The 19,188-nt window shown below is 37.9% G+C and overlaps 1 protein-coding gene across 1 annotated transcript in view; it reads left to right on the top strand.

Annotated features, from left to right (window-relative positions):
* The first annotated feature begins 4,531 nt into the window (after window positions 1-4,531).
* Window positions 4,532-19,188, top strand: part of LOC128209103 (spermatogenesis-defective protein 39 homolog) — a 67,116-nt gene continuing 52,459 nt past the window's right edge. Inside the window, exons 1-2 of the mRNA XM_052912957.1 lie at window positions 4,532-4,544; window positions 18,979-19,067. Of these exons, the coding sequence (XP_052768917.1) occupies window positions 18,987-19,067 (81 nt within the window). The 5' untranslated portion in view covers window positions 4,532-4,544; window positions 18,979-18,986. The remainder of the gene's footprint in view (window positions 4,545-18,978; window positions 19,068-19,188) is intronic.

Here is a 19,188-nt window from a genome sequence, read left to right as displayed (position 1 = left end):
CGCTTGAGGTAATCAATCTTCTTTTGATACTTCTTTGTATTCTTCCGGCATGGAAGTTACACAATCAGCCTTGTATTATTTCTATTCACGTCAGTCCCTTGAACCTCAGTACGATAAGTGTCACTGGTGCTAGGCTGTTGCTCCATCGCATCCTGTTCATTATTTGTAACTTCCACTTTCCTAGCGCGGTACGAAGCTTGTTTTTCCCGTAAGTATTTTCTCCTTTTCTTCGCCTCACTTCTAATGAGCAATGCAATTTTTTTCTAATACTTTTTAGTTCTGGTGCTTTCCTCTTTCATCCATGAATTACATAATGTCGCTTTCTTTCTTTCGCGGTACACTTTTCGGCCGCTGAGCGTGAGATTTAGTCATGATCTCTGCAAAAAAGGATAAGCATGAACTCAGATATACCATTTTTATGTTATAAGCTTATGTCGTCACAGATTGTCCGTCGTGAGTGCGTGCGTGCGTGCGTGCGTGCGTAAACTTTTACTTTAAACGACATCTCCTCTGAAACTGATAAGCGGATTTTGACAAAACTTCACAGGAATGTTCCTTTGGTGGTCCTTTACCAAAATTGCTCAAATGGTTCCGGTCCATTGCACAATATGGCCGCCAGAGCTAAAAATAGCAAAATCTTTAAACGACATCTCCTCTGAAACGGTTCGGCAGATTTTGATGAAACTTGACAGTAATGTTCCTTGGGTGGTCCTTTATTAAAATTGCTCAAATGGTTCTGGTCCATTGCACAATATGGCCGCCACAGCTAAAAATAGCAAAATCTTTAAACGACATCTCCTCTGAAACGGATAGGCAGATTTTGATGAAACTTGACAGAATTGTTCCTTGGGTGGTCCTTAACCAAAATTGCTCAAATGGTTCCGGTCCGCTGCACAACATGGCTACCAGGGCAAAAAAATAGAAAAACCTTTAAAGAACATCTTCTCAGAAACCGATGATCAGATTTTGATGAAACTTAACAGAAATGTTCCTTGGATGGTCCTTTATCAAATTTGCTTCAATGGTTTCGGTCCACTGCACAAGATGGCCCCCAGAGGTAAAAATAGAAAAACCTTTAAACGACTTCTCCTCCGAAACCGATGATCGTATTGCAATGAAACTTGACAGAAATGTTACTTGGGTAGTCCTTAACCAAAATAGCCCAAACAGTTCTGGTCTGCTGCACAACATGGCAGCCAGAGCTAAAAATAGGAAAAACCTTTACACCACTTCTCCTCAGAAACCGATGATCAGATTTTGATGAAACTTGACAGAAATGTTCCTTGGGTGGTCATTAACCAAAATTTGTTAAATGGTCCCAGTCCACTGCACACCATGGCTGCCAGAGCTAAAAAAATAAAAAAAACTTTATACGACTTGTCGTCGAAACCGATGACCTTTTTTCGATAAAACTTGACAGAAATGTTTGTTTGGTGCTCCTTTACTCAAATTGCCCAAATCATTTCGGTCCACTGCACAACATGGCAGCCAGAGCTATTAAAGTATTTTTTTTTTTAAATAACTTCTCCTCAAAAATTGATGATTGTATTTCTATGAAACTTGACGAAAATGTTCGTTAGGTGGTCTTTGCTTGAACCTTTTGGCCAGTGGAGCACAGGCACTGATGTGCCTCTTGTTCTTCTCATTTATGTTATGTTTGAAGATTTTTTTAAGTATCTACTGACTCAAACATTGTTAATAGACTTTGTATTTTACGTGACAAAATGCATGTATTGTTTAACTAGTGTTTATTTATGATTTTATCTATATATATGTAATTCTTTCTATTCATTTGTATCTATAATATATATCTCTAAAATTGTACAGCATCATGTTTTCATATTTACACATCATCATTACATACCTTTATAATGAATTTATTATTATGTTTCAAATAAAAATATGGATTGTGCTTATCGTATTGTAACGTCAAATTGTCTATTTTACTATATTATTTCGCAAGTTTTATTCTAAAATTGTTAAAGATAAGAACAAGGAGATATTTTAACATTTACAGTATAGATTGTGTGACACTAAAGAACAAAATTTTCTAATATATCATTAGAATTTTACGTGACACTGTATTATATTTTACGTGACACAAATAACCAGCTACACCCTATAATAAATACGTTCTATCCTATAATTTACATAAAACAAATCATTTTCGAAAGATACTGTCACGTAAAATAAAATGCATTAACATTTGTATAATTTATGTTTTTTTATCATAGTTTGTAAGTATTTGATTGTTAACGCAGGTCATGCGAATGGGGATATACTTAAAAGCAAATTCTGACGGATCAAAGTACTTAGATATAGGGAATATGCGCGTTACGTAAGAATACAATGAAAAATACCCCACATTAGAAGGACCTGAAATAGATATGTATAATAATAATTTTGATAATATTTTTCTCAAACATTTACTTATTTGTTGAAGGCACTATAACTCCTCATCAAAATGACAAAATAACATTAGAGCTATTGTAATCTTTAAGATGCCATAGAACTGCATAATAGAAAAGTCACGTAAAATACAGGAATCTCGTTACAGCAGAACTATTGAAAAAATAAAAAAATAAAAGTGGATTATACTTATCGTGTTACCTTTATCGTGTTTCAGAACATCCATATCTACAAAAAAGTAGCATTTATAGGCCTGCCATTGATAGTTTAATGAGTAAAATGCCTACTAACTTATGCGCTCAGCATGTGACAGCGCGTATTTCAAGGGAGTATAATATGATAGTACAGATATATTATGCCATTTGGTGTTATATTTGTTTTTTTTATACGTCAAAATTAAGGAAACATATTTTGCTCAATATATATAATAACTATTTAGCTCCTTACATCGTTTTTAGTGGTTGAAATTGCGTGAATATACATGTGACAGTAAAATGGCTGAGAATTTGAGAATGAGTGATCAATACTAGTTGGAGAATTGGTGGCAATAAAAATGACTTAATTTACAGTGCATTATTGATCAAGCAAAGAAGAAGCAAATACAAAATGTAAGGATACTAACAGACAGTCAAACCTCAGCTGGAATTCTAACTCTAGGATGGTCCTTCTCTTCTCACAAAAGGTTGATCACTGAAATTCAAAACCTTCTGCAATCTTGTGAACAATCAAACATGCATGTTGAAATATCTTGGACACCAGGCCATGCTGACATTCAAGGAAATGAGGTAGCTGACATGCTGGCCAAAAATGCTGCAAAAGAGGCTGAGCTGCTGGATGAGGATCTTATGACAGGCGTTTCCCAATGCGACATCAAATCAGCAGCAAGAAACGCGCTTTACATCAAATGGGCAAGACGATGGGACATTTCAGAGAAAGCAAGAACACTATATTCCAACCGCCGCTCTGTTAAACAGAAGAAAATTTCATTCAACTGGCTTCAAATCCAACGCATTCTCCTACAGCTTCAGAGTGGGCACTGCAAAAAAATGAGCACCTCCACACACTTGGAGTCAAAGAATTACCCTGGTGTTTATGTGGAGAATCTGAAACAATTTCTCATTACCTGATTGACTGCAATCTCTTCTGTGCTGAAAGGGAAAAAATGTTCTCTAACCTCTACAACATAACTGGAATACAGCACCAAGAGGTCACAGAACACCTTCTCCTCACTTCTGGGCAAGATGGTCCATGGGAAGAGCATAGAGCAATTATAGGTGAAGAATTGAGTGCCTTCGTCGAAAACACAAAACGGTTTTTAAACTGATAACTCTGCAATGTGATGTACCTGTGAGACTTTATTTGTTGACATTTACTGGTGAACGAGTTCTACCGGAAGTTATTGCGGCTAATTGAGGCCGAGACGAAGACGAAGGGTATGACTAGATACTTTAGGTTTAAAAGTTTCAGGAATAATGATAGTTTTGATTTACGGTGTATTGAGCATGTGAAAACATGTCTATCAATCATAAGAACATTTGTTTTTTATTGAGAATTTTCCACACAACGGAAGTACATATGACGTAATGGTGACGTCATCCCTATAACTAAACCCAATCCTGCATTTTTTATGAAAAACACTTTCGATTAGTCCTTCATACATAAATACACCCAAAGCTAGCTCAATCTGATAGTCTGTGTCAGGTTTTCCAGTTTCACTGCCTGTCACCCAAGTGCCTGTGCGTCTGTATTTTCTAAGGCGTTTTGGCCCAAAATGCCATTCTTTGAGGTTTTTCAACTGAACCTTCACTCAAATGGCATTCTAAGCATCAAATGGGGCAGTTCTACACATCTTTGCACACATTTCAAGTTCTCGCAGTCAAATTTTCACCAAATTTGGACATTTTCAGTGCTCGTAAGATTGCAGACGACTCATTTTTTTAAAAAAATAGGCGAAAGTTGTGAAAACCGGGACAAAATTATAATAAGTTGATGGCTTAAATAAGGTATTCGCGAAAATAATATTTTATAATAACCTTATTTTCGTATTTTAGTCAAAAAACCTATTTTCGCGAAAATAGGTTCTTTCGTATTTCAGTCATACCGGAAGACAACAACAACAACAACAACATTTTTCGGTGAAAAAATATTACTTTTCAGATTTTTTTATTACAGTTTATAGGTAAGACATGATACTCTCTATGGAGTAAAAACAATGTAATTTTTAAAGTATTTTTTAAGGAAACGGAAGATAAATGGAAAAATGTATAATATATTAATTTTCGGACGGAAATATTCGGATATCAGGATTTATGCAGACCTGTGTTGTAATTTAGATTAACATCACCCTGTTAAAGAAAGGCTCCAATATACCGGGGATCCAACGTGTTTTGTGTTTGCCGATTTTTAAGTGAGGTAAAAGTGTGATGTGGAATTAAATGTATGTGTTTAAAGAGATTTTGGTGTTTTTGAGGATATTTTCACCTGGTTTAGAATAGTACACAATATTGATGACATTAGTATGACAACATTTTTCACCTTTGCTGACAATAGTAGTACCAGAGGACACAATTTGAAATTATTTCAACCTAAAGCAAGGAAATCATTACGTCAAAATTCTTTCGGCAATCGTACAGTTTCAACTTGGTATAATTTGCCACATGAATTAGTGAACTCCACATCAGTGAATGCCTTCAAGGCAGGTCTTGATAAACTTTGAAAAAACAAACGGTTTGATACTTCTGAAGTATATTAAGTCATACCGAAGGCGGAGAACTTACAGACGAAGCAGTTTAAAGGGATTTACTAGCCTTTTAGGGCTAAAGAAGTTCTCTAGACGACAAAAGGTAGACAAAAGGTAGGTAAGTAAGTTTTATCACTATTCTCGCAATATAATTGACAAAAAAGTTATTGAATGTATAAGCTGAGCGATTAGTTGTTTACAAAGTGAAAAAAGGAAATTGTGTGACTTGAAACTGTGTTTTTTAGTCAAAATGCACCTTTCTTGTACCTAATTAAGCTAACATTTGCATAACATGGTGCTCTCCTATTGGCTAACAAATTGCCTTTTGATTTTAATTGTAACCTGTCTTACAGCTCGTGTCTGAATTACACTTCTATTAACGCATGCTTATTCTGATTCTGCATCACACAAAAACTGCATAATTCTTCCTTGTCCAACATAAAAGGTGTTTAAACTTAGAAAAATAGGCGGTATAGTGCCAAGATGTAAGCGCACATACTGTCCAAAATAAAAATATTAAAAAATTTAACGAAAAATAGCTATAATATGTACAGGGAAGGTGTACTTTGACTAAGAAACACAGTTTCAAGTCACGCAATTTTTATGCCCCCCTTCGAAGAAGAGGGGTATATTGCTTTGCACAGGCATGTCGGTCGGTCGGTCGGTCGGTCCGTCGGTAGACCAAAGCTTGTCCGAGTGATAACTGAACAATTCCTGGACGTATGGTCATCAAACTTCACATGAAGGTTGGGCCTGACCAGTAGATGACCCCTATTGATTTTGGGGGTCATCGGGTCAAAGGTCAAGATCACAGAGACCTTTAATGGTAAAATAATTTTAAAGCTTGTCCGAGTGATAACTCAACAATGCCTGCACCCATGGCCCTCAAACTTGACATGGAGGTTGGGCCTGACCAGTAGATGACCCCTATTGTTTTTGGGGGTCATCAGGCTAAAGGTCAAGGTCACAGTGACCTTGAATGGTAAAAGGTTGTCCGAGTGATAACGTGACAATGCAAGCACCGATAGCCCTCAAACTTGACTTTGAGGTTTGGCCTGACCAGTAGCTGACCCCTATTGTTTTTTGGGCTCAATGGGTCAAAGGTCAAGGTCACAGTGACCTTGAATGGTAAAAGGTTGTTCGAGTGATAACTCAACAATGCCTGCACCCATGGCCCTCAAACTTGACTTGGAGGTTGGGCCTGACCAGTAGATGACCCCTATTGTTTTTGGGGGTCATTGGGCCAAAGGTCAAGGTCACAGTGACCTTGAATGGTAAAAGGTTGTCCGATTGATAACTCAACAATGCCTGCACCCATGGCCCTCAAACTTGACTTGGAGAATTGGCCTGACCAGGAGATGACCCCTATGGTTTTTGGGGGTCATCTGGCCAAATGGTCAAGGTCACAGTGACCTGGAATGATAAAAGGTTGTCCGAGTGATAACTTGACAGTGCCTGCACCCATGGCCCTCAAACTTGACTTGGAGGTTGGGCCTGGCCAGAAGATGGTCCCTATTGATTTAAGGGGTCATTGGGCCAAAGGTCAAGGTCACAGTGACCTGGAATGGTAAAAGGTTATCCGAGTGATAACTTGACAATGGCTGCACCCATGGCCCTCAAACTTGATATGGATGTTGAGCCTGGCCAGGAGATTGTCCCTAATAATTTTAGGGGTCATTGGGCCAAAGGTCAAGGTCACAGTGACCTTGAATGATAAAAGGTTGTCCAAATGATAACTCAACAATGCCTGCACCCATGGCCCTCAAACTTGACATGGAGGTTGGGCCTGACCAGTAGATGACCCCTATTGATTTTAGGGGTCAAAGGTCAAGGTCACAGTGACCTTGAAATTAAACTCGACAATTCTTGGACCTATGGTCACCAAACTTGACATGGAGGTTGGGCCTGACCAGTAGATGACCCCTATTGATTTTAGGGGTCAAAGGTCAAGGTCACAGTGACCTTGAAAGCAAACTCGACAATTCTTGGACCTCATTCAATTGTCCATATAATCCTGACAACATGGCGCTCAGGGGGGGCATAATGTTTGACAAACATCTCTTGTTTATTTTCACTTTGCAAACAACTAATCTTTCAGCTTATACATTCAATAACTTTATTGTTAATGCCTCAAGAAAGGGTCGGTGGAATTACCGAAATCCCGAAATCCTGGTAAATACCGAAATCCCCTTCCATTCTCTAAGGTATGTACCGTTTTCTTTTATACGCCCGGATTTAATACTTTATTGTGTTCGAATGTTGTATGCCGTAATTGTTGGAGGTTGGAGAGGGGTGGAGAAGCCTGGGAAGGGTGGGGGTGGGGGTCGTGGTCACTAAAACCCGGGACCCCCTTTCATTTTCAAAAGTACCTCGAGTATGCGAGGTGGTTTGTACGCCGGGATTAATTACTTCATAGTGTCATCGCTTGTATGCCATAGTTGGTTGTAGAGAGGGGAAGGGGATTCGGTGGAGGGGGGTTGGAGTGACTTAAACGTAATCAACAAAGTATGATAACATGATTTGTTCATTCAATTTCTTTTATGAAAATTGTACTGTATTGGACGACACCGCACAGCAAGACACTTAAATGTGTGATCTGATTAGACAGCAGCAGTTGTGTACTTTACAGGGGCTGGAGTTATTTTGTTATTGTAGATATTGATATTTAATGTTTTAACTTCAAACTAGTAGTTCAATATCTCATTATATTTTTTTTACTGATTTTCTTATTTTTAGTATGTCGTACATTGATTGTTTAATAGCTGTCATATTTTTGTATTGATATTGCTTGTAATTAGTTATCAGTTTATATCGTTGAAAGTGCCTTTGAACGTGTATATAGAAATGGTGCTGTATAAGTTAATCAATACATAATAATTGTGTATTGTGAACAAATTGTGTGTCGATAAAGGTGAATAATTGGTATCAAGCGGGAGTTGATTATACAATTGTCCTTATGTGTATGTAGAATAGGCCAATTTCAACTATAACTCCACCCCAACTGTCCTGTTTGTTATTGTCACTTCTTTGTCCATGTGATTCTCATGTTTATGTAAATGAGTGTATGAGGTTATGTATGAAAGTGGTCAAACGGGTATATTTATATTTAACTAACAGTTTCATTGGCTCTCCTATTTTTATCTCACCGCCCTTACTAATTTCGGCTATCACTTGTTTTCTAGAAGTCGGACTGCGAGGTCCGCTTCTCCTTCAAAGTCATTTCTATATTGTTACAAAACTTTATAGTTTATATATTCATATTTAATAGTGTGCTGTTTCACAGTCTGGTGAGTGTATTTCTTTATTACATTCATATTAGTATGTATTTGTATTTAATCCGAAAAGCTGTAATTAGAGATAACCTGCTTAATAATGTATTTACTGAATTTCATGAAGGGCGTGGCACTGGCTTTTATCTTGTATGTTTTGTATTGTGTCTTACAAATGTTTATTGTTTCTGTCATAATGTTATTATATTTATAGGTTTTTTCTATACGACCATTGAGAAATAAATATATCAAATCCTGAGAAGTGTTGGGTCGAAGTACTATATCCCCCCTTCTACATGTATGAAAACGATTTGTATGTGTCTCAACTGTTATGTGGAATCGCTTGGTATGTTTCATTGCACAATCTCGCGAAGAAAGAAATGCAAATTATACAATTTCACTTAAATACCATCACTGCACCTAAATAAGAATCATCAACATATTTTAATATTGGTCATGATAGGAAAGTGTTATTAATGAATAAAGGCATAATATAAGATTTTATATCGTAAAGCATACCATTTAAATACTTACATGCAATACTCGTCTCAATATCGATATGGACATGTCATTGTGAGATATTGGTCCATGTCTGTTACCTATCAGTAATGACACCCCGCTGTGACAGATTCTTATCGTGCGGTCAGTACTTGGGACCATGCTGTCACTGATGACTATAATACGATGTGTATTGAACCCCAATGGCGTTTTGGTTCAAAACGGAATGTTCCTGTGAACCAGAAATTAAATCTTGTATTTACACGAAGGTAACAAGTAAGAGTATGCGGTGTATGAAAGAAACATCGGAAGTCTGAATATTTATTTCTTAGTGCAATGCAGTTCAAGAGTACGTTGCACGTCAGTGTTTACGATATTGAAGGAATTTAATATAATACACCAGTAACACCACTGAGGGCCATATGACATACTAAGGACCAGCCAGTCACCGAACGAAGGTGTTTATGGACCGAGGCGTAAGCCGAGGTCTGTTCACCTTCGGGGGCTGAGTAAGCGGTTATTATAATGCCATATGTCCCGAGGTGGTATATTTTGAAAGAGGATGATCTTAAGCGAAGTGATATTGCTAATTTTCGACCATATGAGAGCGTTCAGTTATGGCAAGATGAATGTGGACTTGAATTGGACTATTTTGAAATTTGTATTATTTATCTTTATTTTTTCTAATTTAGATGGAAAATAGATTGTTCATTCACCGTGCCATATCCAGGCCACACCACAAGGAGGCGCTCTCGTCATGGCCCATCCCCCACCCCCACCCAAAACCCACCCTCATTTAGTTGAAGAGGTTTCAGCCTTTCAACACATTCCTAATTTGTTACATACTACAGCTTCAGAGAACATTGAAATGCAACAGCATCTTCAAAAAATCATAAAAAATTTGGCTGATTGAAAATAACCTCCGTCCCTTATGGACTTTCATTTCGTATTATTTTAAGACGGACTGCTTATGCAATGTTAAAAATATTCATCAATTAATCCCGAAAGAAATCGATACTTATTTTGAAATAATCATCCTATTCTGCGAAAACAGTTAGGTTGCCAAAACATTCACGGGAATGACCATTAAGTGATATGTTCGAATTAAAGGTAATTAACAACCGTCTTGCCACTATGACAGTACTCGTGAACAGTACCTTGTTTGTTTTATATACCTATCTAGCTCACACACATTTTTCTATAAACCTCAATATCCCGTTTTAGAACTATTCACATAAAGGCACACCAGCATTTAAATGGGCTAGTAATCATACAAAAATGCAATGTTTTAAGTCCACGTAAGAGAGCTATGTAATGTCTCTCTTCAGCAGAAATGTAGCACTCACAAACGGGCAGGGGTTGTGGCAAATGAAAAGCATGTTTAATAATTGAAGTTAAATACACATATGATAGCCTGAACATTCAGTGTATAAAACAAAATAAATAAAACATATGTACAAGATGTAAAACTGAGTTGACAAAACAGTTGTATAATGACTGTCAATTATCAATCAAAGCATCCAAAGAACCCATGGCTAGAAACATAGGTATAATGGTGTGACATTGTTGTCACGTCAATGCATATGTCTCAGCTTTTCCTAAAGGGGGACATAAACTGAAAACATAAGCACCTTCTTTTCATTTTTTAGTACAGTTGTTACTTCATGCTTACCTCAAAGACTCGAAAGCGAAACGCGAGGAAAATCTGCCTGTAACATGTCATGTTGTCGAGCAAGTTCGAACTCTTCATGAACTATATTTATTTATTTGTTGTTGATGCGATATGGAGAAATATTTTATCATAAAGCGATGATTATGGAATAATCCATCCCAGTAAATGTAGTCGACATCAGCTAACCGTATTTATTGCAGGTCGTTTACAAAAGGAGTTATTGCACTTGCGACGTGAGTAGCGCTGAGAGATATGGCACCTCAGTCCACTGTAGTTTCCCTACAGTGGGATTCACAGCGGGTCTCTGCAGCAACAAACTCACGCACTTAGGGTCTCACTGATTGTCTAGCTCTGACAAAAATGGCACACCCCAAAATTGAATGTACCATGTATATCGTTTGACAGAAAATGCATGTTGACATCAGCTAGCCGCTATTATTGCTTATTATTGGCGCATGGTTTTCGACGACGACAAAAAGTTAACGCAATTTGGAAAAAGGAGTAATTGCACTTGCGACGTGAGTTGCGCTGAGAGATATGCCACCTCAGTGCGACTGAAGTTTCTCTACAATGGGATTCACGGCGGGTCTCTGCAGCAACAAACTCACGCGCAAACACTTCAAAAGGTATGACATGTTTTCCAGAGTAGACACAGCATGGCACGAGCAAAAATGTTACAAAATTCAAAAACACATTCAATGAACAAAAAGGCATACAATAAAACACATAACATCTAAAATGACAATGTTTTTTTTTGTACCGGACAATGGCGCACAGTAAATTCCAAAAAAATATTCAAATCACGGTGAGGATGAACAAAACTATTATAATTATAAGTTAGTATTTAAAGTTGATCTTCTAATACTCCTTCGTGTAAATACAAGATTTAATTTCTGTTCACAGGACCATCCCCTTTTGAACCTGAACGCCATTGGGGTTCAATACACATCGTATTATAGTCATCAGTGACAGCATGGTTCCCAATACTGACCGCACAATAAGAATCTGTCACAGCGGGGTGTCATTACTGATAGGTAACAGACATGGACCAATATCTCACAATGACATGTCCATATCGATATTGCATGTATGAATTTAAATGGTATCCTCATGATATTAAATCTTATATTATGCCTTTATTCATTAAGTGCACTTTCCTATCATGACCAATGTTAAAATATGTTGATGATTCTTATTTAGGTGCCGTGATGGTATTTATGTGAAATTGTTTAATTTGCATTTCTTTCTTCACGAGATTGTGCAATAAAACATACCAAGCAATTCCACATAACAGTTGAGACACATACAAATCGTTATGATACACATAAGGACAATTGTTTAAATTAGGCACACAATTGTAGATATTCTTTTTCTTATGTACAAGTGATTCAAAGGTAATATTTCTACTATTGATACAACCTTATTCATTGTGATTTGCCTATAATGTTTTCTGACTTCATGTGAATGACCCTCCGATACTCCTATTGGGTATCATATGAATTGTAGTTAGAAATTTACAATGTATCTGCCGCCATGTATATATGTTTTGTATTTGACCTCATTTGCCATGTTTATGGTATGAGAGAATAAACCGTGTTTGACTTTGACTTTGAATATAATCAACTCCCGCTTGATAACAATTATTCACCTTTAAAACATTCAATATACGACATACTTAAAATACGAAAAGCAATCAAACACATATAAAATGTGATATTGAACTAGTCGATAAAACATTAACATATATGAAATTGAAAGGACTTCCCGGGATTTAGCCCTCCCCCTCGTCCGACTTCCACACCCCTCTCCACCCACCAACAACTTTGGCATACAGGACGACCAAAATGAAGTAGTAAATATCGGCGTACACACCCTCGCATACTCTTTTGTATACAGTAAGGTACAAGCCCTACCCTCCCTTACCTCTACACTTTGAAATGAGATATGTGAAAGTAGTATTTGAGACTTCTTCGTAGCCACCACCCCCTCCTCTGACCCCCCCCACCACTCTCCAACCAACCTCAACCAAGACATACAACCCACTTAAACACAATACAGTTTTAAACCATGCTGCATACTCTTTTGTATGTACTTAGAAATATGAATGGGGTTCCCTGGTTTTTAACACTCCCTGCCCCACCCCAACTACTCCGACTCCCCCACCCCTCTCCACTAAAACACAATGCAGTTTTGAAGGAACCTCCTCGCATACTCTTGTTTTGTATGAACTTTTGAAAATGAAAGGGGGTCCCGGGTTTTAGTCACCACGACCCCCACCCCCACCCTCCTCCGACTTCTTCACCCCTCTCCAACCTCCAACAATTACGGCATACAACATTCGAACACAATGTTATATTATATTGTATTAAATCCGGGCGTATAAAAGAAAACGCTATATACCTAAGAGAATGGAAGGGGATTTCGGTATTTACCAGGATTTCAGGATTTCGGTAATTCCACCGACCGCTCAAGAAACATAGGGTAAAAAACTGAGAGAAACTTACACATGTGGCCTCCGGGTAGGCGTATTTATATTGCGAGAAAAGTGACAAAACTTACTTACCAGGTGAAAATACAGGGCTTTTTCACCTTCTTTGCTAGGGGCCGAAATTAGGCTACTTCACAATTGGGAAAAATGGCATATTTTCCCAATTTCCAGATTTTTTTTTCACAATTCCCAGATATTTTTCCCAAAAAGGAAGATCTTCTGGTTGAGCAAATTATTCTCGCGCAACATAGTGCCAACGAGAGTGACTTAGTATAAGCTATCATAGCTTTCTTCACAATCGCTGTAAAATATATAATGTTTAAACTAAATTATTCTTTATATCTTTTAAGTTAACATCAGAAGAATGCTACATATAATTTAAATGTTATTAGAGGACCAATTAGTCCATATATTGTTATCAATTCTTTCCCTTGATTTAGAATCAACTCTATGAAGATTAAAACAAATCTCTCTCCCTCTTTTATCATTGCGTCATGTTAAAAAGCGAAGTCAAAGACATGATTTCTCCCCTAATACGATCTACATGATTGTGTATCAATTGGAAGTCCATACTTTTTTAACTTTTCTAGCTTGACCCTGTGAAGTGCTTGTACACATTTAATACTGAAAAGGGTCATAATTGAAAAACATCAGCTAGAAGTAGACTTACATGTAAGATATGAGTCTGTTTTTTGTAATACGAGTTCAAAGTTTCATAATTATGGATACCTTGACCTGTGTTTAAAAGGTGTCTTCAATCCTCAAGTGGAAATTCCCATTTGGAGACGTTTACGCATTTAAATTTCCTAATTTGCAGAATTTCACGCGTTTAAATTTCTCAAAATGAAAAGGCTAGGCCTCTTCACAATTTTTGGTGAAAAAGCCCTGAAATATCCCACACAAAACACCAAAATCTCTTCGAACACCGTCAATTTATTTCACATCACACATTTCTCTCACTTAAAATTTGGCAAACACAAAACACGTTGGACCCCCTGAATAGGGTTCCCTTTGTCTGCGACTTTATTTATAATGTTTACAACCCCTTTCTTCCTTTATTATGGTACACACTATCCTCCAATTGAAGGAATTTGAATTAATAGAAAAATTATAACCCATTTTGCAGACGACTCACCTTTCCTTCATTATGATACATGACAATTGTTTGATCGTTCAGCGGACCCTGGTTTTCCCCGAATGAGCCTCTGAAAATCCCCATTTTCAGAAAGAAAAAAGCAATACTTTATGAATAAACAAAAAACAAAATCGAATAATTTTCATTCCTCTGCTTTCATTTTTGTAAACAATGTGAACTTCGATGGATTGCTGGTCAAATTGTGTTATGCGTCAATGGAGGCCTGGTCTTTCTGTAGAACGAGAGCCTTGTTCTGGGATTGACTTGTACTAAATATAACTATGGACATGCCAAACCAACTCGAGACAAGTTAAATTATAAATAGCACCATATGTGGATTTCGGCTCATTGTACATAAATAGAGAAAATATATCGTAAATGCTGTAATATACAGTTTCATTTCAAAGCACGAACATGATATCGAAAGAAACACTTGTCATTCATATCATCACGGCGATTCCAGCAAAGTTGCAAAGCTTAATTTGCAGTCAAGACAACACTTTGATTAGCAGGCCCATTCCTTAAATCCTTAATTGGCAAAGGCATTTAAATTTACTGGAAATAATTGAAAGTTTAAATGTTACTTGTCTAATAGCCACTTATTGTAAATTACGGGGACTTTGTACCAGACGTTAAGTCCCTAAATGACATGGCGCGTGTTTAGTGTATTGTCATCACATTTACACCTCTATTGTTATTGGTCAGTCGCTGTTAAAACAAGAAAACAAACTTTTAACACAACAACAGAGTGGTAGGCAAAAGATGTATTATTCTATTTAAATATTCAACAGTAAACAATCGAATATTCGAATATACCGGTTTTGACATTCAAATTCCAAACGTTTGATAGATATTCGTTTGCATCCCTAGTTTAAAAATTTCTTCCACAACACAACCCATTAAGTTGTCTTAGAGGTTTTTGTCTTTGACACCTCCCCTGTCACCAGAAGAAGTCTACAGCCCACTTAGTTGCTGATGATTTGTCTTCCATACAGACCAATGAAGAGCAAAGAAGACACACACCAACTATTATGTGGCCTTGATCATTGTCAGCACCCAGGAAAGTGACTGGCTAATGGTCTTCAATCCTGAAAGTGTGAGGTGATCCGTACATCGTTTCCATCTGACTACTATAAGGGTTGTCTTGACCGTCCATGAACAAGGCTTAAACGATGTGAATTTTTGTCAATATTGCTTTAGTTTAAATTTTTGGATAGGAATGCTAATTATTCCTGCTTTTGACATAATCCGTCACAATGGCAGTTGTATGCATGTGCGTGCATCAGTGAGTTCGTGACTAGTGTATGCCTCCATCCAGACTGAACCATGTCCAGGCTGTAACTTGACCATGTATAATAGGATTTTCAAAAAACTTGCCATCAAAGTTCACCATGATGAGGAGGTGTGTCACACACAAGACCCAGGTCTGTACCTCAAAGGTCAAGGTCACACTTAGAGGTTTAATGCCACAATGAGTACTGTTGATAGGACTGGTCTGGACTGAACCTTGTATGGGCTGTATCTTTACCATGTATTAAAGGATTTTCAGACCACTTGCCATGAATGTTCACCATGATGAGGTGGCAAGTCGCACACCCAGAGCCAGGTATGAATCACAAAGGTCAAGGTCAAACTTAGAGTTCAAAAGTTAGTACTGTTGATAGGACTGTACCTTGGCCATGCAGCCTCTTAACAAAACATTATAAGATTTCCAAGAAACTTGACATGACTCGACTTGTCCCGGCTGTATCTTTACAATCTATCATAGGATTAAAGAAACTTGCCATTGACGTTTACCATGATGAGGTGTAGTGTCACAGGTTCTGTGTAATGTTTAACTCCATGTTATTCTGTGTTGCAATTGCATGGAAGAGCATTATGTCTGTGTCAAGGTCTCTTTCAAGGGGCTCGACATGTCACCATTTGTCGTGTAGTTCACCATTGCTCTTATAATTGGATCTTTAAGGTTGCCATATCTACAATACCATACCTAATGATACTAAATCACAATTGACTTCATCCAAATCCCTTTAACTATCAATGGTTTTTATTAGTGCAAATTTGGTTTCTGCTGAATATCTAAATAATGTTTGCACCTAGGAACTTCATACTTAATATGCCAATTGGTCATGACTTGAGTAGATGACCTCTATTAATTTTGGGCTCAGTAAGACAAAGGTTAATTTCCTAATGACCTTGAGGGGGAAAAACAGTTTCCAATAATGACTAAAGAACACTCCCAGCCAGGAACTTGATGACCCTTATTGATTTTCAGGCCAGTAGGTCAAAGGTCAAAATAAACTTGAGGTAAAATAATAGTTTCCGCTGAATAACTATAGAATGCTTAGGCACATGAACTTCATACTTGGTCTGCTAGTTGGTCTTGATTAGGAGATGACCCCTGTTAATTTTGAGGTCAGAAGATCAAGGTTACAGTGATCCTCAGGTGAAAAACATTTTGTTGGTCACCAATTCGTAAGTCACACTGACTTTTTTTTGCTCAATAACTAAAGAACTGCCTTAGACAGGTTTTCTATACCTACCAGAGAATAATTAAAAGAACCATATTTTAATTAATTATTCGAAGAAGAGTGGGTTAATGCTTTGCACATATCGTTCAGTCGGTAGGTCAGTCTGTTTGTCGGTAGACCAAAGCTTGTCCGAGTGATAACTCGACAATTCCTGGACCTATGGTCATCAAAGTTGACATGAAAGTTGGGCCTGACCATTAGATGACCCCTATTGATTTAAGGTGTCATTGAGCCAAAGATCATGGTCACAGTTACCTTTAACCCTAAAATGTCTGAGTGATAACTCGACAATGCCTTCATCATTGGCCCTCACACTTGACTTGGAGTTTGGGCCTGACCAGTAGATGACCCCTATTGATTTTAGGGGTCAAAGGTAAAGGTCACAGTGACCTTGAATGCAAACTGGACAATTCCTGGACTATCCTCACGCTTTAAATGGTCATAATCTTAAAACTGCCTCAAAGGCATCCATTGAATGTCAATGACAAATCAGCTGTCATTTTGGTCCATCAATGTTTCATTCAATTGTCCAAATATTCCAGACAACATGGGGGGGGGGCATTATGTTGAAACTGTTTTTACTGTACATGCTATCTGACCCTTCTGCTGCGCATGACCAGTAAACAAAATTGTGAGTATACCGCAATCACTGAAATTGGTGGTGATGAGTATACTGTGTTAGATGTGAGGCAATCACTGAAGGTGATGGTGATGAGTATACTGTGTTAGATGTGAGGCAATCACTGAAGGTGATGAGTATACTGTGTTAGATGGTAAACGATCACTGAAGGTGATGAGTATACTGTGTTAGATATGAGGCAATCACTGAAGGTGATGAGTATACTGTGTTAGATGGTAAACGATCACTGAAGGTGATGGTGATGAGTGTACTGTGTTAAATGTGAAGCGATCACTGAAGGTGATGGTGATGAGTATACTGTTTTAGGCATGAGGCAATCACTGAAATTGGTGGTGATGAGTGTACTGTGTTAGACGTGAGGTGAACACTGAAGATGATGGTGCTGAGTATACTGTGTTAGACATGAGGCAATCACTGAAGATGATGGTGATGAGTATACTGTGTTAGGCATGAGGCAATTACTGAAGGTGATGGTGATGAGTATACTGTGTTAGACGTGAGGCAATCACTGAAGATGATGGTGATGAGTATACTGTGTTAGGCATGAGGCAATCACTGAAGATGATGGTGATGAGTATACTGTGTTAGGTGATGAGTATACTGTGTTAGGTGATGATTATACTGTGTTAAGTGTGAGGCACCTACCCACCCTTAGCCAAACCCTAACAATAACCCACCCTAACATTACCCTATCAATAACCCACCCCTTACCTACCCTAGTAATTACCCACCCCTTACCTACCCTAACAATAACCCACCCTAACATTACCCTATCGATAACCCACCCCTTACCTACCCTAACAATTACCCACCCCTTACCTACCCTAACAATTACCCACCCCTTACCTACCCTAGCAATTAGCCACCCCTTACCTACCCTAACAATAACTCATCCTAAAATGTCCCTATCAATAACCCACCCTAACATTTCCCTATCAATAACCCACCCTAACATTTCCCTATCAATAACTCACCCCTTACCTACCCTAGTAATTACCCACCCCTTACCTACCCTAACAATAACCCACCCTAACATTACCCTATCGATAACCCACCCCTTACCTACCCTAACAATTACCCACCCCTTACCTACCCTAACAATTACCCACCCCTTACCTACCCTAGCAATTAGCCACCCCTTACCTACCCTAACAATAACTCATCCTAAAATGTCCCTATCAATAACCCACCCTAACATTTCCCTATCAATAACCCACCCTAACATTTCCCTATCAATAACTCAGCCCATACCTACCCTAGCAATAACCCACCCTAACACTACCCTAGCAATAACCCACCCTAACATTACCCTATCAATAACCCACCCTAATATTACCCTATCAATAACCCACCCTAATATTACCCTGTCAATAACCCACCCTAACATTTCCCTAGCAATAACCCTCCCCATACCTACCCTAGCAATTACCGACCCCTTAACTAACTCTAACAATAACTCACCCCTAACCTAATCTTAGCAACAACCCACCAAACCCCTTCTTTTTAAAGAAATATTTGGGATTAAAAAATTAGTAATTTAGGTAGCTTTTGAAAACTGTAGCCAAACTATGATGGTGAACATTTGGTGAATTTCAGACTCAGTAATGGAAGAGTCTGAAGACAGTTACTGGCAGGCGTCTAAAGTAAAAGATAGTAGGAAGAAACGCAACATTTTTGATGATGATGTGAGTTGTTACTATTTTCTGTGTTTTTTTTAAGGCTCTGGATGAATTTGAAGATCTTTATATATACATTGTAGTAGCAGTGAAAACATAAACTAACACATTCACTCAACAAAAACTTTCA

The sequence above is a fragment of the Mya arenaria genome, chromosome 11 (assembly GCF_026914265.1).
Source record: "Mya arenaria isolate MELC-2E11 chromosome 11, ASM2691426v1".
NCBI classification, from domain to species: domain Eukaryota; kingdom Metazoa; phylum Mollusca; class Bivalvia; order Myida; family Myidae; genus Mya; species Mya arenaria.
Note: the sequence above shows the minus strand (reverse complement) of the source record. Positions and strands in the feature narration are given on the sequence as shown.